The 21749-nt window shown below is 49.9% G+C and overlaps 1 protein-coding gene across 7 annotated transcripts in view; it reads right to left on the bottom strand.

The window, feature by feature from the left end:
• Positions 1-1281: 1281 nt before the first annotated feature.
• The window catches only part of APLP2 (amyloid beta precursor like protein 2), a 70000-nt gene continuing 49532 nt past the window's right edge, over positions 1282-21749 (bottom strand). The window contains exons 7-18 of one of the 7 annotated variants that reach the window (XM_082343101.1): positions 21553-21720; positions 18155-18285; positions 17120-17194; positions 15649-15807; positions 14826-14954; positions 11766-11865; positions 10139-10291; positions 8163-8198; positions 5322-5407; positions 4519-4593; positions 4042-4197; positions 1282-2734 (exon numbers count right to left, since the gene is read on the bottom strand). In XM_082343101.1, the coding sequence (XP_082199227.1) occupies positions 2633-2734; positions 4042-4197; positions 4519-4593; positions 5322-5407; positions 8163-8198; positions 10139-10291; positions 11766-11865; positions 14826-14954; positions 15649-15807; positions 17120-17194; positions 18155-18285; positions 21553-21720 (1370 nt within the window). In that variant the 3' untranslated portion in view covers positions 1282-2632. Of the gene's footprint in view, positions 2735-4041; positions 4198-4518; positions 4594-5321; positions 5408-7856; positions 8052-8162; positions 8199-10138; positions 10292-11765; positions 11866-14825; positions 14955-15648; positions 15808-17119; positions 17195-18154; positions 18286-21552; positions 21721-21749 lie in introns of those variants that run through there. The other 6 variants (XM_082343100.1, XM_082343102.1, XM_082343103.1 and 3 more) reach the window with 6 other exon arrangements.

Here is a 21749-nt window from a genome sequence, read left to right as displayed (position 1 = left end):
CCGAATTCTTAACTTTCTGACTGATTTTATTTCTTTCACCTAATCATGTAATTCATTCTCAAATTTGATCAAATGAATGATCACTACACGTTTATAGGAATTTATAGCACGTCGATAGCTCAAAAGGAAAGTTAATTTAGAGAAGGAAGAAAACTTTAAAAATTCCTGATGTACAAACTCAGATGGATTTGTCATCATAAAAAGAAGAAATGTTATATGAAATATTAAGATAAAGCAAGCAGGGACTTCCCCAGTGGTCCAGTGGTTAGGACTCCACACTTCCACTGCAGGGGGGAACAGGTTCGATCCCTGGTCAGGGAACTAAGATCCCACATGCCATTCAGTGGAGACAAAAAAAAAAAAAAAAGAAGAGAAAGATAAAGCAAGCAGCTCTTATGGAATTTAAAAATATAATTACAGGGCTTTCCTGGTGGCGCAGTGGCTGAGAATCTGCCTGCCGATGCAGGGGACACGGGTTCGAGCCCTGGTCTGGGAAGATCCCACATGCCGCGGAGCAACTCGGCCCGTGAGAGCCACAATTACTGAGCCTGTGCGTCTGGAGCCTGTGCTCTGCAGCGGGAGAGGCCGCGATAGTGAGAGGCCCGCGCACCGCGATGAAGAGTGGCCCCCGCTTGCCACAACTAGAGAAAGCCCTCACACAGAATCAAAGACCCAACACAGCCATAAATAAATAAATAAATAAAAACATCTGATTGTCTTAAAAAAAAAAAAAAAATCCTTAACCTCATTTCATTTTATCCAGAATACATCACTGTGCATTTCTAACTGAAAAAGGCTTTTATTACTACAGGCACTATGTCATTATCACACCTAACAACAAAAAAAGAATAATTCCAAAAAAAAAATATATATATATATATATAATTACAAAATTCACTAGAAAGGCTGAAGGTAAGCAGAGAAATCACCCAGATTATAGACTAAAACTAAAGAAAAAGGAGCAATCAGGGAGGTCTGAGGTTTAGCCAATTACAATTTTAGAAAGCAGAAAAGACAGTGGAGGAAATCATTAAAGAAATAATGAAAGACCAGTTCTCTGAGATAAATAAAAGGCACCAGCTTTGAGGCTGAAGCACTTTCCCTCTTATTTTTTAAATGAAAAACAGAATTCAAGCCCAAGAGTCCAGCTTCCTGTACCAATTCCTGCCTCTGCCGTGCACTGAGAGACCCTCCAGGGAAGGAAGCCACCACTGTCCAGGGCAGGAGGGTTAAAGCCATCACCCGCGAGTAATGCCAGGCCAATAAAACAAGGAGTCCTGGTGGAAGTTAAAGTATTTATTGATGTGTTTAAACTCTGTACATTCTCCACAGATCAGATTAAGGAGTTTGTAGGTGAAGTTTATCTGTGCATAGTGGGAAGAGACATGGATGGGGTAAAGGGGAGGAAGAAGAAAAAAAACAGTCACAGGGAAATAGAAAAAAAAATACACCACAGGTTACCAGAACCTTCAGAATTAAAAAAAAAAAAAAAAAAAAAAGGAAAAGAAGGAGCTGTGAGTGTCAACATCAACTATACAAGCATCACAAAGACTCACGTGAAGGAAACAAAATCTTCAAAGCTTTCCATGGGGTCTACAGAGCATCCTGTGTACAGCCTGGAGCATCCACCGTCCAGAGAAAAGCAAACCTCCCGCATCCTCCCCAGGATGCCGGCCGCCTCCTCCTGCTGTCTTCTCTCAGTGAATGGCGGGGACGGTGGAGACCAGTGCCTTCGGAGGGGGTGGGAAATGCCCAAAGAGGAAAACAGCACATCTGGACATTACTCGGGAGAGAAGTGAGCGGTCAAAAGCTACGGTGACTCAACAGCGGACAGTGGAAGACGTCATGTACAAACTACAGGCTAATTTCTGTGGAAGAACTGGATTCAGAAGGAACGCAGTAGCGGCCCTAATCTGTACACGCGCGGCTCGCTGAAAGATGCTGGAACTCAAATGCTTGCTCTGAGCGCCTCCTTGGTGACAGGACTCGTCTGGAGACACCCAGGTACCCAGTGGTGGGCGCACCAGACTTCCAAGAAACTGGTCCTTCAAAGGAATCTTGAGAGGGGTACCGTGATGTATTTTAAGGATCAATTACGGCTCCTATTTCAGTTAGTTTCTCAGCAACTTTCTGAAAGCTGATTTAAAGCTATAAATGAGGAATACTGCCTCTTTTTTAAAAATAAAAACCAGGACAGTGAGCCGTGAAGAGCTGATTTACACAACGCGGCTGGAACAAACGGCCTGCGTGTAGCATGTACAGTCTATCACTGAAAATCAACATTTTCCATTTCTACAGAGAGCATGTGTGAGACAATACGATAGAAGTGGGACTCCTGATTAAGTTAAAAAAGAAAACTACATCAGTCAAATATCTGTAATAGATAATTTTTTCACTTCATTTAAGGTCTATATATCATATATTGTTATATTAACATTTTTTTCACCCATTTAAAAAGAATGGAAATTGTGATTCTACAGTAGTACTTTATAGTCTTAAGATCCAGGAGGTCTGAGTGTAAGATGAAATCCTCTGGAAGTAACTGTCGGTCAGTCGTAGATCCAAACCTCTGGACATCTGCTGCCTGCCTCACCACCCCCCCCACTCCAGCCGGGTGTCGTGCTTCGCCTGCTTAAATCTGCATCTGCTCCAGGTATTTGTAGGTTGGGTTTTCGTAACCATGATTCTGCATCTTGTTCAGGTGACGCTCTTCTGGGGTGAGCATTGGGTCGACCTGCAGGAACAAAGACGGGGGTTATTGCATGAACCCAAGAGAACTTCCCAGGGCATCAGCAGACCTGAGCTGTGCGATCCCCGGGAACCACGGGGTGGACCAAACAAGAGCAGGCGGTGAGGACCCAGGAGGAGGAAAGAGAAAAGAAGAGGGTCAGAGAGGCTAGGCTACTGAAAGCTGGAGTCCACGTTGGAGAAAACAGTGAGCTGAATCTCCCAGCACCACAGTGACAAGCCTCAGCTCTGCCGCTTCTCTGCGGGGCAGCCTCGGCGAGGGCCAAGGGGCAGGACCAGATGACCTCAGGTCCCCTCCAGCCCTGGAACCCTACAACTAGGCCAGTGTCCAGCAGGAGGTGAAGCCGGATAACTAAGACACATGCATTTGCATTCATTTCCCCCAGCATATTCTATTCTTTATTGTAGTGATTTTCTAGAATCAAGACACTGTGGACATTCCCACCACTCACCAAAAACAAGTGTAAGTAAGCAGTTCTAATCACAGATGAGCAAGAGATGGAAGAGAAGCAGCCTGGTCTGGCTCTTTCCGAATTTACTGTTGCTTTTTTCCCCATTGAAAAAGAAGAGTGTTATTCCTATTTCATATTTTTAAGACTCAATTCACTCACATTGCCATTGTTGCCTGAACTGTCATATACCTGGTTTTCTCCTTATAAAACACGTCAAAAAAAAGCAAACTATGGGGCTTCCCTGGTGGCGCAGCGGTTGAGAATCTGCCTGCCAATGCAGGGGACACGGGTTCGAGCCCTGGTCTGGGAAGATCCCACATGCCGCGGAGCAACTGGGCCCGTGAGCCACAACTACTGAGCCTGCGCGTCTGGAGCCTGTGCTCCGCAACAAGAGAGGCCGCGACAGCGAGAGGCCCGCGCACCGCGATGAAGAGTGGTCCCCGCTCGCCGCAACTAGAGAAAGCCCTCGCACAGAAACGAAGACCCAACACAGCCATAAATCAAAAAAAAAAAAAAGCAAACTAATAAGAAAGAAAGAAACAGTATTAGCAGTGCTTCATTCTCAAACATCTATAACGCACCTGAAAAACAAGGAAACGCTAAGGAAACAATCTGAGAAAACAGTTTTCACCCTGGGCAGCACAGACTGCTCCTACGCTTTCCTCGCATTCACGGTCGAAGCCCAAATTAATGTCAAGAGTTGGCAACAGCTCCTGTGACAGGATCAACTTGACTCAGCCGAGGCTGACTTCCGAGACGTGACCTAATAACCCAGAGAGCCATCTGACTGACGCGCAGCCCGACGAGACGCTCGAATTCTGCAAGGCCCCCGGCGGCTCACCTCCACGATCCCGTGGCTGATGGTGCCGTACTGCCTCTTCCTCAGCATCACCAGGCTGATGACGATGACCGTGGCGACGGCCACCGCAATGACCAGCAGACCGATGAGGGCACTGCTGCTCAGACTGAAGTCCTCCCGCAGGGGCCCCACGGATTCCTACCGTAACGAAGCAGACGGGCGACAGGGTGTGAGAGACGGCAGGCAGCGGGGGAGGCCGTGAGCCTTCGGTCGCGCCTCCAGAAACCCAAGGGGGCGCCCGGACCCTGCCATCCAGGTCGCCGGACAGGTGGGGGGAGCCCCCACCTCTTGCAATCTCCATGGAGATTCGAGCTTGAGCTTTCTTATCCGAAAGCACAGGGGAAATGGGGACGAGGGACCTTTGATAGCGTAAGATAGCGCGAGGTGCTCCCAGGAGGGAGGGAAAATGGCCGAGGCTGGCGTGGGACCAGCCATCAGGTTTTGGAGCGGGACACATACCGGCCCCTCCTCGAGGCCTCCGACCCTCTCGGCGTTGAGAATCATTTCCTTCACGTCCAGGGTCTCGTCAATAACCTGAAACGGGGAGGGGGGGGAGCATGTCACCAACTGGGAGGGAGGGCAAATTTAGTGTGTCAGTGTTAACTGCTTCTCGTCCCCTCCATTTACCATTTGGTGGAGGGAAGCAGACGCCTGATGGACACCCACTAACCCATCAGCTCTGTGCCATTCACCTAAGTCCGTGCACCAGACCCCTGAACAAAGGAGCAGGTGTGGGTGCAAAACTACTGTACAGCAGTTGGTCTTTTAAGGGCCGTCCCCTGCGTTTTCCTTTAGGTAACCCTTGTGGAGATACTTCAGCGCAAATTACCAAGCAGCCGCGTTTAAATATCAAATTCAGTTAAAGATAATCCAGAAATGTAAGTGATAAAAATGCTAGATGAATAATTAATAGGTGGTATAAACCTCAGGCAGCGTAAGAACCAAATTCAACTCTATTCCATTTCCAAGTTATTAAATCTCTACTCATTTGAAATGGCCTCTCATATTTTATTCATGCCTTTAGTTGCAAATATATTTTCCACCGTATAGCAAGAGCCGAGCTACTGCTGAAAAATAATTCTTTATTCACACCCAGACTCTACACAATACAGCGCATCTGTGGGAGCAGTCGGAGCCTACCCGTCTGCTAGCCTGTGGAAACGGACACGTGGAGGTCCATCTGGAAAGCATCTAAAACAGTGCGACTCACTCTAATTATTCCCAAAGTTAACACGGGCACAGAGCAGGGGGAAACGGCTCACCATATTTTCATCCACTTTCTTCTTACTGTTAATCACTTTCTCCTCGGCCCCGATCAGTCCTCCTTCCTGCTCTCCCAGCGCAGATCCTGTGTGGGGAGAGCACACCTGAGTCTCCTGGGACAGCCTGACCTCACGCCAACCTCACAGAAGCAGCAGACTCCCTCCTGAGGGCCAGGGAGCCCTCACCAAATGCCCCCTCCCCTTTCTCGATATGCTCCTTGTTCCCATTTTGGAGGATGCACCGTGCTCCACAGGGGTGAGTGACGCAGGACCGATGGGTGTCATGGAGGAGGAGAGAGTGCTGTGCTCACTGTGCAAGCCTTCAGGAGACGATACTTTTTGTACTATAAACAGAAGCTGGATCCAAAGGCATTCCAGCATCAAAACACCCGCGACCCACCCTGTGACATTACCAAGCACCCACTACCCCTCAACTCACTCCTTTGACACTTCCTCCGAGTGGAAGACCTGCCACACCAGCAGCGAACCTGCATGCCTGCCTCAGGCACCGTCTTTTACGCCACAGGCAATTCTTTCTGCCTGAAATACCCTCCCTGACCTTATACCCTTCCTATCAGCTCTTTTTGGGAGACATTCCCAGGTTATAATACTTAGAGTCACTGTTTGTAATTACTGATTTTCTTCTGCGTCCCTCACTAGGATGTAACCCTCCTGGGGCTTATCAGACGGTCACATCCTCAGTGGTTATGACAGAATGAACAGGAAGGAAGCCTTCCCTACATGGGGAGAATTCTAATGCCAGGGTAGATGGTACCTTTCCATAAACAGAGCAAGAATGGCAACAGTCTCTTGTCAAGGTCAGACACTGCCTGGGCCGGCATCACCTGTGCGTGGCACTCCTGACGACAGTGTCCAAAGGCGCAGCACAAACCCAGGGAGAGGAAAAGTGAGGCGCAATCTTCTCTATTTTTAGCCCCAAAGCATGTGACTCCTAGCTCTCCTACGAGTGCCTCCTTAATAATATTATATACAGTGCTACACAGACGCCTGTGATTTGAACCTTTTATAAACAGATCAACCTGGCGGCATACTCGGCATTCTAAGGTGACCACCCGTAAGTGAGCAAGATGCCGACACGAGTATTTGCAAAGCACTGTCGTCTCAGGCTGCCAGAGGCCCAGCCACAGCAAAGCTCTCCAGCTCGCGGCCAGACTCGCTCTGGACCCAGAGCCGCTAGTAACCGCGCTGCAGCTGCTTGAGCCCCCGGGCCAGCTAACCCTTAACTCGTTAGAATGCAGCCAGAAACGAGGCAGCCTTTTTTCCACAGCTTTCATTTTAAAGAAGAGTTTCACAACTTGATTCTAGGGTGAGTTAAACCAGGGCCGGCTTTTGTAGTCTCAAAATGTCAATGAAACAGCAACAGTGCATTTCAGCTATGTAAGAAAGAGGACCCTCTCTCGGCAGGATGCTCATGACCCAGCCTAACAAATTCTAACTCTGCGCTCTTTCCATCTCTCTCTCTCCTCCTCCTCAGAATTTCAAAGGTCATAGGGCAGGATCCTATTTCAAAAATAACGTGGCACTGAACCAACAGATTTAAAGTCCTACTACCAGCGCGCAGACTCTCCTAACACTTTTATTGGTGGTACAACCCTCATGTTTCTTTAACACGGACCCAAGGCACTTTGGTTTTATAGAATGAATAAACAAGGGAATTTAACAGACCAAAAGTTAATGTTTAAACTATCCCAACGAATAACAGTTGAAGCATAAGGACAAGTTAACCTTTTAGAAAATTCATCTTCATCTAAACGTATCCAAGATGTGCTGCTCAGAGGAACGCCCACACAGTGATGAAGAGGCAGCTCCAAGTAGAATAAAACAAAGCACGTGCACACGAGGGACTTCTGTAGAGCCAGCTCACACCCTTGTGTTCTGAGAAGCAGCACACACACCACTGCCAAACCCTCAGCCAGGGCACAGCACGAGGCAGCCTGGTCAGTCTGTGAACGTGTGCCCTTGTTCACGATGACCCTGGAGGCTGGACTGCCCCCCAACTCCCCCCAGGAAATGTGGCAGCTATACCGCGGTCTATGAAACAGGAACACCACGGGCTCTGAAGACGGAGGAAGCTGAGTTCAGATTCTGGTTCCTCCACTTCTTAAACTCATGACTGAACTCTGAGGCTGCTTCAACTGCCTTATCTAGCAAAGAGAGCTAATAACCCTACCTCCAGTGTGTTCAGTGGGTTAAACGAGATCAAGTGTGCAAGCATTCAGCCTGTGCTCACACGCAGTGAACTTCATCTGAAAAGTGGAGACTCGTTACAGCAAGTGTTCACTTGTCTCAACCTGTTTCATCCATCAGCTTCTACTATGTTCTGAGGGACACTACATCTCGGGGGACATGAGACAGCTGGAAACAGACACTCGGGCATGGACAAAAGGCAAGAAGCTAAGAAGAAAGGGAAAAGATGTATGTGGGAGCAGCAGAGAAAAAGAGGTAAAATAAAATGACTCTCCACCCGACCATAAGCATGTTTTTATTTATCCTAGGAATTTGCAACCAACCTGTTTAAGCTGGATATACTTTTAAGGTCTACCCAGCTTAAAAGGATTTATGAAGGCTCTACTTTGGTTACTCTGTATTCCTCTGTACTCTCTGGACATCCAGAAGGGCAGCTCAGGATGGCCACCGGGTAAGCAAACCCACGGACACTGGGTTCTGGGTGCCGGAGGTCAGGCTCCTCTGGTCCTCCCACAGCCATGTCTGAAGGCATGAGGCGGAAAACATCAGGTGATGGAATGGAACGGAGCGTGAAACTTCCGGGCAAGTGAAAGGAATGAAGGTCTTAGGGGGTACATCTTTGACAAAACCAACCTGTTTTCATTGGGTGATACACTTCCGGCTGAGTGTCTAGCAGAAAGGAAAGCAACAAAAACAAAACAGCACAAGAGGAGATTAAGAAAAAAATCCCTTCTTTCAAAATTCCTACCTTTGACTTGACTTTCTCTATAACGTGAACAAAAGCATATTCTTCCTTACAAACTGGGCCTGAGCTGCCCCACAAGCAAACGGCGGTAAGAGCTACAGCAGAGGACTGGAAGGAAGGGACAGAAGGCAGGCGGTCTTGGGTCTTTTGGGGGAACTTCTGTGAGACTCCCAAATTATTGAGCTTAGCCCCAAGTTATTTTTCTTAGAAAATAACAAAAACACAAGTTGGCACTGGTTGTGGTTTTCTGAGAAGGAGACAAGGTCCTAGTTCACAAATGTCCAAGCGAGACGCGCCCCCATCCCAACAAGCTGAGGAAGTAGGGCCACCCTACGGCCCCGTGGGTGGGGTCTGAGAGAGCAGGCTTAGGGAGAGCGCTGGCACCACGTTATTTCTCTGGCTCCTTCCTCGGATGCTCTTTTACTATCAGAGGGTCAACTGTACTGAGTCGGTACCTCTGAGAGAGCTGGTTTAGAAGGAAGGCACTTGTGTTAGGGTCTGGAGGCCGAGCTGGACGCCCCCTTCCTCGGGCCTCCGTAGCAGCACCACTGGATCTGCCTAGGAGTCAGGACCGCATCAGCTCAGGCTCACATCCTTACTCTCTACCTACAGAACACGTGACCCTGGGCAGACACTTAACCTCTTTAAACCTTGGATCCCCAAACGGGGAGCACGCCCAGTCCCTACCTCAGAGGGTTATTCTGGGAAAACAATATAAACAAGAGTGTCCATGCACAGTGCTTAGCCGAGGCTGGCGTACGAGGAGGACTCTGCAGCGGTGGCCACTACTTTTATCATCACCACCATCAGCCACAACAGCAGCAGGCCAATAAATAGAAACTGATTCCACACCCTGATCTCAGGGCCTGGGCTCGGCAGCTTTTTTATTTCTGGTGCAGACCCACAGCTTTTTTTTTTTTTTTAATTTATTTATTTTTGGCTGCGTTGGGTCTTTGTTGCTGCGCGCGGACTTTCTCTAGTTGCAGCGCGCAGGCTTCTCATTGCGGTGGCTTCTCTTGTTGCAGAGCACGGGCTCTAGGTGTGTGGGCTTCAGTAGTTGCAGTGCATGGGCTCAGCAGTTGTCGTTCGTGGGCTCTAGAGCGCAGGCTCAGTAGTTGTGGCACATAGGCTCAGTAGTTGTGGCTCGCGGGCTCTAGTGCGCAGGCTCAGTAGTTGTGGCACGTAGGCTCAGTAGTTGTGGCACGTGGGCTCAGTAGTTGTGGCTCGCGGGCTTATTTGCTCCACGGCATGTGGGATCTTCCCGGACCAGGGCTCAAACCTGTGTCCCCTGCATTGGCAGGCAGATTCTTAACCACTGCGCCACCAGGGAAGTCCCCAAACCCACAGCTCTGAGAGATCCCTACAGACGTCGAAAACCGGCAGGGAATGGAAGAAAGCACGCCTGTGCAGGAGGAGGCAGAGGGACAGCTTCTCAGCCCACCTCGCACTTGAGTGGGTCAGGTCACCTCTGCAGCCCCCTGTCACCTACCTCCCAAGACTCTTAGGAAGAGATGATGACAGCCTAGAACACGAAAGTGCTATTTAAGCTGCCAAGGGGCTTCCACGTGGAAGGCCTCACACACTGGAGGCAGCTGATGGGACCAGGACAAACAGTGGGCTTTAGGCAAACTGTCCATGAAATGCGAGAAACATCACAAACCTCCCGACGTTACTGAAGGCTCCCCACTCGGTGCCTGCAGGCGGCAGGTGCTCGGTGAATCCCGGCCCCTCCCCTGCTCGACCTGCACCGGGAACACAGCCTCCCCAGCACAAGCCTGCCCCAGATCTGACTTCAGTTTTCTAACTGCATTCTTCCCCGCCCCCCGGCCCCCGCTGCCAAGCTGGGCTGTTAGCGCACACGCACCTTCGTTCTCAGGCAGGGGCGGGAAGGGATGGAGGGGGCGGAACGGCAGGACCTCGTCGCTCTCCTCCGAGCTCACCCGCACGTCCACGGGGGTCTCTGAGATGGAGGCGGTGAACTGGTCCATGTCCGCTCGCTGTTCCTGAAGCAGCTCATCTGACAAAGACAGACACGCAGGAGCCAGCTTTGCAGAGGGATCTGGTTCCTAGGCACAGGACAGCCTGCATGGGGCTAATTCGCGTCATTACGGGTGGGATGCGAGCTCTGCCTAAAGGGGCGTCTCACCAGCTCACAACACGGGCCATGCACGACCCCCTCCTCTCTCCTGAGGGTGTGCCCCCTGACTCCGCTGACTGCAGAACCCTGGCGCTGGGAAGCCCACGGCTGCATCCTGGGCCCCCCTCTCTCTTCGATCAACTCCCTCTGGGTAAGTGGTTTCCTCCTACGGCACAGTTTTAAATACCATCCACGGATCATGACTCCCAAACCTGTTCTTGCACCTGCACCCCCGACCTCTGGCTCACCCACCTGGTAGCCTACTTCACACCTCCACTTAATGTCTGAGGGCAATTTCTATTTTAACAGGTAAAGAGAATGCAGCACCCAGGCAGCTGCTCACGGGGAAACCGGGGCAGAGCCAATGCTTTTCTTTCCCTCAACCCCCTGCCCCACCCAGCCCATCAGCACATCCTGTTCACCCTTCCTCTGACACGCATCCTCAGGACCACTCACATCTCCATCGCCTCCATTCCCATCTCTGTGCACTCAGCCATCCCCTCCCTCCTGGATTTTTACAACTGCTTCCTGGGTGGTTTCCAATTTTCATCAGCTCTCAACAGAGCAGTCTAGTAATTTTTTTTTAAGTTCACACTTTTTAAAAACATAACCCAGATCTAGTCACCTGCTGGTTTAAAACCCTTGAACGGCTTTCAATTATCCTAGAATAAAATCCAAACTCCTTGATTTTGCTAAAATCTCTCTATTTAAACATCAGGCTCTGCAGTCGTTGCTTCCTGTGCTCAGTGTTTCCCCCCGGGGGCCGCCGTGTGGGGGGCTCCTCCTTATCATTCGGATCTCAGGTTTCCCCCAAGGGAGCCTGACCACCAGGCACCCTCCCCGTCCCATCCCAGTTTCACCTCTGGCACAGCACCCATCCCCACGGACACTCGTTTTCCTGACCGTTCCCTCCTCCTAAAATGTGAGCTCCAGGAGGTCTGTCTACTGGTACACATTTTACTCTGTGCCACACAGTAGACACAACAAACGTTTGTTGGATAAATGAAGAAGAGAGAGACCAGAAGAGGGAGAAGAAGTGAGAACGTGAATAAACAGATGCCTTAAAATACACCAGCAATTAAGGGGGGAAAGGGTAACGGGAGACTTGCTTAGTCCCTTGCAAATTCACACTCTAGATTTTTCTTCCGGTAACAGAGGGAAGGTCAATGAAACTCAAGGCTCTGTGGCTCCCAGCCAGGACCTGACCCTGCCACGTGAGCCCCAGACTTCTCGAGCCCGTGGCACGCTAATGCCCGGCTTCATGGCCTCGCGTGTCCTGCTTCTCTCATCTGGCACCGCCATCACTCCTGAGCACAAGCCCCGCCTGACCGTGATGCAAACCGTCGGCACCCACCAATTTCCTCTTGGATTTCCTGGGCCACGTAAGGTACTTTGTAGAGCAGAGAAAGGCTCTGGTTCCGTCTTTCTTCAATCACGTGGAGATGTGTCATCACCTGCAAGCACAGGATGAGCGAGAGGCCGTGTCACCAGAACAGCCGGGCCAGCCTGACACCCACACTCTTCTGCAAAGACCGATGTTCTCTACAGAGTCCAGCAAAGCAGCTGGTCAGGGGGGCAGTATGAATCCTCCCCGTGTTTACTGGCCACCGTAGTGCAAGAATGTGTGTATTACCTCTCGGTGATCTAAGGATTTATCCAGAGAGTGCTCCAAAGTTAAGGGAGAATTTTTAAAATTTCCTTAGCCAAGTATTGATTTGGTTTTCACAGGAGGCACTTGCTAACTGTACTATAAAAAAAGAACCCAAATTTGAACGATGCCAGACACTCAGTAAGGTTCTTCTGAGTGAAAGAGGAGACGAGTTGGTCAATTTTTACCACTGGTCAGACAAGATGAGGTAACAAGGGAATGAAATCACTGGTTAAAAAGCAGATGTGAGGGGTGAGCCCATTCATGGATTTTTGCTTCGTGAAGCAGCTGCTTGAAATGATTATCACAGTGAGCATCAGAGCTAGTTTATTCCTATTTAACTAAATTAGCTATTCCTTCAAAACTGCACACTGAAGTATAAATAAACCTGATTTTTATGGGGTGATAAGGAAGGTATATCTACCATCTGCCTTACATAGCTCACTGCCTTTTCTGAATGCAGAAGTTCCAAGGTTGTTCATCCAAAAAAAAAAGAAGAAAAGTCATTAAAGTGGTCACTGAATTTTATTAAAAAAATTTTTTTTTGTCACTGAATTTGAGAGGTTTTCAGGGTGGAAATGAAAGGAGATTTGGACTACATCCACCCCAATGACACTGTGAAGCACGTGGCTGTACGTCACACAAGCTCCTCAGGAAGGCTAATCCCACCGGGCTACACCTGCAGCCACCGAGCTCTTCCTAAAGAGGGCGCTCGGAGCCAATGGATTAATTATGTGGGCTTGAAGCCATTAACATGAAAGGTCAAAATGAAAAAAAGTTAAATGGAAAGATGCTTTTATTGTAGATTGATGTCTCTCTGACCTATAAAAGCAAAGATGAAAGCCATTTAATTTTATACTTGCCATTCTTTCAATCAAGTAAATTGATGGGAAAGCACCAGAGTGAGTGCTTTAGAGAATAAATCCAAGTGGAAACGGAACCGTGAGCTCCCCAGTTTCAGCAGTGGTGACACTGCCACATGTCAGAGGAATTAAGGAGCCTGGCAGAGGACGGTTCCTACACCCACGAGGACAAGACCACAGGGTGGGATGCTGGGCGCCAGGGTCTTTGGAGGGCCCCCTGGAGCTGCAGTGTGTGGGGGGAGACAGCAGCACATCACTCACACCTCAAATCGAGTGCACACGTTCTAAGAGGCTCAACATATTTGGGGTTTTCTAGAGTTTACATAACAGGACAGGGAACAGGCCAAAGGCCAGTGTAATCCCACGGCCGAGCTGCCCCAGGATTAAGGGCTCCGAGCAGACAGTAAACATCATGCAGCAAAGATGCTCCGCCTCCCAGGGCACTCAGGTGGTTCCCCGATCCTGGCTCGCAGGTTGATTGAACACACTGATCAAGGTCTCACCTTTCCTTCTATTCTCACCATACAAAACAGGCTGTTTTTCTATAAAATACTACATAATAGTCTAGATTTTCTACAAAAAAAAAAAAATTAAAAAAAGATTACATTTTTTAAATTTTAACTTTATTTATTTTTGGCCGTGCCATGCGGCATGTGGGATCTCAGTTCCTCAACCAGGATTGAATCTGTGCCTCCTGCATTGGAAGCGTGGAGTCTTAATCACTAGACCGCCAGGGAAGACCTACGTTTAAAAAAAAAAAAAAAAAAAAAAAATCGGGTAGACCTGAAAAATTCTCACCCCTGTCAGGATGTAAGCTTTTCCCACCTGAGCTTCCCGGAAGCTACCCGAGGTCTGCTGGCCTTTCCTCCTTCTCTTCTACTCCATCCAGCTTCAGACAGAGCCTTAGCTCCAGGCCCCCAGCAGAGGCCCTGGGGGTCCCCAGACCCATGCCCTTCCCACTCTTTAGGACACTGACTTCTTTCATTCCCTGAACACCCAGCTGCTAATGTGGGCTCCGTATGTTTAAGGACAATTCTTCTCCATCTTTACAGTTAGCATAATTAATTCCACACAACTGTGAGCTGCTCAAGGGCAGACAGGATTCAACTATGTGTGGTCAGATGCTGGAGCAGAACTGGGCAGCAGATGGGGCCGTAGGGGAGCCCCCCAGGGCTTCTGGGAAGTTCCCCTACAATCACACCACAGGAGCAACAGGAGGCAGGAGGGGACAGGTACCCAGCCTGTGCACACTGGGTCCCCACAAGCAGCACAGGGCTGGGTTTAAAATACGGGAGGAAATAGAGTAAGATCAGTTATGGCATCACAAGGCCCTCTAGGAAAACTAATAGGCAGACTGTTGTAAAGGAAGCTAGCAGTCTTGTAGGCAAGTTCATTTCTATGAATACAAGACAGTAAAACTCAAGTTAATACATGGTTAAAACGAAAATCAGCAAAGTAGGTCCAGAAACAAACCTCTATAGATGACTGCAAAGACCAGTAGGACGCAGCAGGGGACAAAACCCAGGGATGTAAAGTGTCGAAACACAAAAACTATACTGTACAAAAGAGACCAATTTTTAAGATGTGCTTGATATATTTGCCTAGAAAGAGATTTCAAATATTAATTCTGGTGGGACCCTCAGCCAGAAATAAACTGATATAAAAATGATCTCTTCAATATAATCTTGCATTCCTAAACCTTCAAGAACAGTTTAAGTAGGACATACTTAATATTAAAAAGTATGGAAAAGATATTTTTTAAATAGTACCTTTGCAAAAACCAACTCTTGTACCTACTGTCTTTGGAAATCCAAAATCATTTCCTGAGGACTAACAACAACAAGCACGACCATCCGTGCTGCCCGACCACCGGTCAGAGCGGTCTCTCCTCTGGCTGGTGTACCTGGGACTTCATCTGGGCCGCCTTTTCGGGGTCAACAGCCAGCACGTGCTGGTAATGACGGATGGTGTGGAGGCGATCTTTGTTCTCAGCACGGACGTAGCGCCGCAAGGCTTGGAGAATGCGATGGGGCTACAAGAGAGAACAGTGGTTTTCACGTCCAGAGACTAGGGAACTGAAAACGGGCAGGAAAACAAAGCTTTAAAAACTCACTAAGAAAGCCAGCCTCAGCGAGACCCAGGAATGAAAGCTGTACCTTTAAGAGCTTTCAGTTACCAAGTAACAAGAAGCTACCCTTCTAAGTACCAAAAGCTAAGTTCCACAGTTATAGTGGTTCCTCAACAGACAGCATTTTCCAGAATCTCTAGCCCACCGTCCTCCTCCAATCTGTCTGTTCCCTTTCCTGAGCTCGGCGCCTGCCACCATAATCACAAGCACAGGGTGACCTGTGTCACCCAGAAGACTTTACTTGCTTAAGGAGGCTACAAATACCTCCTTTTCGATCCTCTCCATCCCCCAGAGCAAGGCAAGTTAGAGCAAAGGGATAAAGTTTGACACCACTGGCAGATAAGAACGGCGATATAAATTAACTTATCATCTTATTTAGAATAGAACTGGTTCAAAAGCCTTTGTCCATGGAAGACGTGTTTTTATTCTTTGAAAGTAAGGCTACTATAAAAATGCAACAATTGGGGAACTACCAGCCAACACCCCGAGGTTCTGCTTTTCCGGCGGAAGCCGCGTCCACACCACAGGCGGCCCGCGGGCCCTCGAGCGCGATGTGAGCTCACGCCGGTTCTACACACGCTACTTCAGCGATTCTCACCCGCGGAGGGTCGGACTGCAGGGCAGCCAGGTAGTTCTCCAGCGCCACCCGGCGGCGGTCGTTGAGCATGGCCTCCACCCGCGCCAGGTGCGTCTCCACCAGCTGCTGCTTCTCGCTGGCCGCTTCCTTCTCCAGGGCCTTCACCATGGCTTGGAAGTGCTAAACCATAAAGCGGGAGCCACATCGAGTTCACGCACCTGCGGGCATCTACGCACACGGCGTCAGACCCCGCTCTGTGCCTCTCCGCGCCCAGCGCCCCTGCAAGCGGCACAGAGTCGTGTGGAGCAGGGCTGAGGTCGCAGAACGCCTCCTCTGACTTCCGTCTGGACACTTACAGGTGACCCTTGAACATCGCAGGGGTTAAGGGCACCGATCCTCCCTGCGGTCTGAGATCCCAGTGTAACTTACAGTCGGGCCTCTGTACACGCGGTTCCGCATCCACGGATTCAGCCAACCGCCCATGTGCGGTGCTGTGGCCTTTACCATTGAAAACAAATCTGCGTGTAGGGGGACCCACGCAATTCAAACTCCTGCGGTCCAAGGGCCGACTGCACTTCCCCATCTAACGAGAGCACGTATGTCTGGGCTCCTCCACACCTCCCTAACTGAAATCCCTAGCACGCAAGCCCAGGCCTGGCCTCTCCGTGTGCACCGCGAGGAAAGGAGGGCCGTTCTTCCCGCGCTGCAGCAAGGCGCCCCCAAACCACAGTCCCGTCCTGTGGCAGGTGAGGCCGAGCCATTCACACCAAGTCCTGAAGGGCGAGCTCCCTGCGGGGTGCCTGGCCAGGTCTGCAGGCAGGTTTAAGGCTGCCGAGCTAAAGCTCCCTGCGTAGGGTGCATTGGCTGTGTGGAAATTAACATTCGCGGATTTTCTAGGTTACTTATAAAAAAGCGAAGGTGAGCCGATAAAATATCAACATCATGAGAAGAGAGATTTCAGCTAAACATAAACGCAAGCTGACTTAAGATGTAACTAGTTTTATGAGTCCCAAATCAGTCCTGTAAATTCCTGTCAACAACCTCCTCTAGCCAAAGGGAGGCAGCTGCTGTGAGTCTGATTACATCCTTACATCCAAAGTTAAAGATAAACTGATAGATTTATTTTCTGCCTTTTGACTTTTCAGTAAGTCTGCAAAAAAAAAAAAGCATTCGGTACTGCAGTACTGCCGGAAAACAGGGCACAGCCTAGAAGGAAGATGCCCGAGGACTTCTGCCAGGAAAGCAGAATAAACACAGCCAAGCTAAGGTCCCTTCCAGGCCTGAGTGAGGCGTGCTCTGCTCTGAGCTTTGGCTTCCCTCCACCGTAGGTGAGCAATTCTAGAGAACGCCAGTTGGGAGGTCAGTGAAAATATCCTCGTAACATAAGCGCTCAACCAAAAGGTGGTGTCAAACTCTAACTTGTGGGGACTCTGGCTCCGACCATACTCCAAAGGGTCAGCCTGGGAGCCCCTCTCTGGAGGACACGTCTCACCTGAATGAGAGTCTGCCTCTCTGCTTTGGGGAGGTTCTTGGCTTGAAGTTCAGCCTCTTCCCATTCCTTCTTCACCTGGAACAAAGGTCAAAGCCACTATAGCCAGAATCATCTCTGAAACAATCCCCCCATTTTCTAAAAATACTGCCAAGCCCTGAATGTAATGTGGACAAGTGCACGAGGAAATCACATCCCACAAACTCATGAGCTCAGGGTTTGTCCCAGAACTGCTGCCTCCGAAGATGCAGGGCGTCAGCTCTCCCAGGGGAGCCCCATTCCACGACTGCCTTGTTCATAACCTTGGGCAGGTTATCTACCAGTCTCCGGGCCTTAGTCTCCTGGGGGTGGGGGGAGGGGGAGTACCTACTTCTCAGAACTGATGTGGATAAAACAGAGCAACAAGCATTTCCCAGCATACAAGCCCACCACAGGGGATGTGTGGGATTTTAGGTGGTACCCAGACCTAGCAAAAAATTCCCTTTTCAATTTTTTTTTCAACCTTTCCAAGTAAGTCTAGGAGAAAGTTGCACTCTGGTGCTCTGTTGCTCTGGCACTTATAACTCCTTGAAGGAAAAGAAAGCATCCCTGAAACTCCACAGGCCAACAGTATCTAGCTGGAATGCTTTAACACTGTTTGCTTTCATCCAATATATTTTTCTAGTTACCTTGTTCTAATGGTAAATGATACTAGCTTTCTACTTACAATATTGATGTAAAGTTTCCTTCTTCAAAATAAAAAAATGTAAAAAGCTAGTTCATGGCAAAGAAAAAGAGGCAGAACATAATGTTTACAGGAAGTGCTCCTCGCAGAGTCTGAAACAGATAAGCACTCAGAGGATAATTCCATTATCGTGGAGATAGGGAGGGGGACTAGCTCCGCCCAGAAGGCAGGCCTGCCTGCTTACACTCTCACACCTCACCTGTCCTAACTCAGTTAGCGCAACAACCTGGGGAGGTGGCGTCCCTCTGCTTCAACCACGAACCCCAAGTTAGCTGATGCCTGACAGCACGAAGATACAGGAGCCCGAGGTTTACCCTGTCCATCCGGTTTCGGTGCCGGATTTCCAGCTGCTCCTTGGCCTTCTGGAAGCGCGCATGCTCATTGTCATCTGCAGAGGTCTCGAAATACACGTCGACATCATTGGTTGGCAGTGGAGTTGGGGGAACTGAAACAAAGTGACCAGAGGGTTCTCTCCAGGGGTCGGCCCCACGCGGAAGTCGCACGATGCTCAGGGAACGAAGCCTGGCTGGGCCTGCAGACGGGACCGGCGTGTCCGGCACCGCGCTCAAGGGCAGGCTGCGCCCGTCTGCTGGGACGCCACTCCATCTTCCTCACCCAATATCCAGTCACCGGGCCCGTTCGCACCCCGCCTGTACCTTCGGGACCAGTGAGGCATCTATTTAGGACTTCAGGGGCAGAAAAGGAAACCACTTCCATACCTTCCCTCAGTTCTTGAAACCTTAAAACCTAAACAAGAACTACCCTATTGAGAGCATCTGACCAGAGACAGGGCTGAAGTCAGACGTGCAAAGGCACTGTGGGGCTCGGGTTTCCTCTTTTTCTCTGGCTATTTTTAGGTCACAACTCACTTTGGGCAACTGATTCAACTGAATGTTCTTTGCACACAGACTGGGCAGAGAAAGTCCAAATGCTCCAGCTCCAGCTGCTTAGTTTTCAGTTCCACTGGAGGTCCCTCAGCCCCAGCCCCACAGCAGGGGCAATGTATTGGACAAGGGCTTACCACAAGTGTGAAGATGCTTTGGGCTTTTCTATCCATGGCACTCACTGGCCTCACCAGGCCACCACCCTGGGACAAAACCCGTTAGAACAAACGCTCCGCACTAGTCTAAGTTCCTGAGTTCCTACCAGCCCCAGGCAGACGTGTATCTGCACAAAGGACCTTATCCTCATCCAGGAAGGGTTGAGATGACAGGTTTACTTAGTCCACCTCTTAAGAAATACCTGTGGAAACTCTCATTACCCCAACTCACTGGGGATTTCCCAGGCCAAGGAGGAACGTCAGGCAACCTGCTCACACAACTTGCTCCATCGGGACACACTTGAGAGCCACTTGGAGAGCAAAAGCCAAGATCAACGAATTTTAATTCAAAAACAAATCCTCCCAGTTTCCAGAACTGCGTAACTTTAACACAACATGAGACCAGCTGTGTAACTGATGAGTGTGACCACAAGTAAGTCAGCCACTCTGCAGTCCTTCCGTCGGGGTGTCTTCATTCACCCTCTTTTACTGAGTTTTAACCCTAGAAGCTACGGCTTAAGTCTTGTCAAGAACATCTATCTGGCTCCTACATTAATTTAAATAGGATCTCAACAGCCAATTTTCAGACTATAACTAAATCAGAATATGTACAGTTAGCTTCAGAAACCACATTCCCCACAATACTCAAAAGCTCAGCCAGGGGAATTTCGAAGCACTGAAGTCCACTGGTGCCAACAAACACGGCGCCACTGGCAGCGCACGTCCGCAGCTTAAAGGCTTACGTGTTGGAGACAGAGCCTTTGGTTCATATCGCCGGGCCGGATGAAGGTAATACAAGCGCAAGCTGCCTCCGCCCCACCCACCCCCCTGCCCCCCGTCGGAACGAGAGGTCTGGAAGTTTGGTTCTGAAGACACGATGGGCTCGAACCTAGAACCGCATCCCTCTGTCTGTGTGCAAGCGACCAGCTCAGGAAGCTGGAAATGCGCAGGCCTCAGTCCCCTTCAAGGAGGGAAGCAAACTTGCCCACAGAGCAGTGATGCTTCTAGGCTCCGAAGCCCTCCAGCTGGGCCCCATGGCCTGCCGGGAAGCACGACCTTGTGGGCTTCGCAACCGTTCCCGCTCCAGCAATCTGCCAGCCTCCGGTGTCTTACGACACCGTCCGCCTGATCCTCTGGGTAAAGACCGCACCTCCATATTCAGCGAGGTCTTTAACGACCCAGGTTGCTCAGGCTTTGACCCCAAACAGCGTTTTGCTGCCCCTTAGTTTAAGAAGTTTTACAAAGCAGGAAGGATCACGGTAATTTCTCTCTCTCTATCTCCATCTTTCCTAAATAAAAAAGTTTCTGCCACCAATGTTCCCTAAGGGCTCATTTGTTTTCTCATCTTTTCAATCATTTCAAATAAAAAGTTCACAAAGCAGCAGCTGGAGTGGAAGCACTAAAAGTAAACCAAATCATATTAAGATTTAAAAAATCTTTTGGTTGGGGAAGGAAAGAGGGAACAAGATGGCATATGAACGAAAAAACCATCAGAAGCTACAGCCAAAAATCTTTAGAGCAAATACCAGGAATGGCAGCAGCTCATTATTCCAATGAATTCCAGAATCAGAATGAAGAAGGGTCTGCCTAGCCGGAGGGTTTTCCTACACACAGGTCAGAAGTGCTCCAGACGAGAAAGAGGGTCTTAAACAGGAAAAGGGGGAACTATGAAGAAAGGCAACCTACTGACATCTAAGTAAACCTGACTCAGCTGAACACTGAATTTCTTTGTGACCAAAGAACACATAAACTAAAACTCCTAAAGCTCTGCCTGATCCAGCGCTGCCAGAATACTGGGGAAACAGAGTCACCACCACTTGGCTGCAGAGCACGTTCCCTGGAGTGCATATGGCAAGATGTTCCAATGTTCTCGGCTCCCTGAAGTGTCCTTATTGTCACCTCTTTGGAGAGTAGGTGACCCCCTTAGCTAGTGTGCATCATGGGGGGTCGGCACAGGGCCACTCAAGACAAGAGTGAGAGATAAAACCCTGGACACAAGATGTGCAGAACTCACGACCTGTCCGCTTGTCCTTCGTGAGTTTCAGCCTTGAACAGAGGAGGGCAGGGCTGCCTTCCCAACCCAACCAACACGGAGGCTCCGGATGAGAAAGGGCAGGCCCCGGGCTCTCCCCTGTGGCAGGGAGGGAGCGCCACCTCCTCCACCATCACTGCTACCATTATCACCGCTGTCACCACCTCCATCACCACCATCACCTCCACCACCACCATCATCACCTCCTCCATCACCATCACCTCCACCATCACTACCATCACCTCCTCCTCCACCACCACCATCACCTCCACCACCTCCATCACCTCCACCATCACCTCCACCACCACCACCATCACCTCCACCGTCACCAACACCTCCTCCACCACCTCTACCATCACCATCTCCACCACCATCACCTCCACCACCTCCGTCACCTCCTCCATCACCTCCACCACCACCTCCACCTCCACGGGCCCACGGTGAGCACAGGACACAGAAAACTGAGCTGACAGCTGCCGAAAGGAAAGCAAAGCTAGATCTAGAAAGCACAGAGAGAAGAGCAGACGACCAACAGCAAACACCGAGTGAGCAGGGAGCACCACAGAGACGCAGTCACGAGGACGCCGGGGGACAGAACGCTGGACGGGATGGAGCTGCACAGCCAGGGCGGCGGGACTTACTCATCACTTTACACACAGCCATACAATACTCCTCAGACTCAAAATTGTTCCTGTTGCCGCCGCAGCCGCCATATATAAAGCGCACGCACTTCCCCTTGGAGAGGTCGAAGTACCACCGGGGCATCACGGCCCGGCAGGGCCCCGTCAGCGCCTCCTGGGAGCAGACAGCTGTGTGGAAACGGTCAGAATGTCAGCAG

Source organism: Balaenoptera borealis (assembly GCF_965194805.1).
Source record: "Balaenoptera borealis genome assembly, chromosome: 11".
Lineage (NCBI taxonomy): Eukaryota > Metazoa > Chordata > Mammalia > Artiodactyla > Balaenopteridae > Balaenoptera > Balaenoptera borealis.
This window is presented reverse-complemented; position numbering and strand designations above follow the sequence as displayed.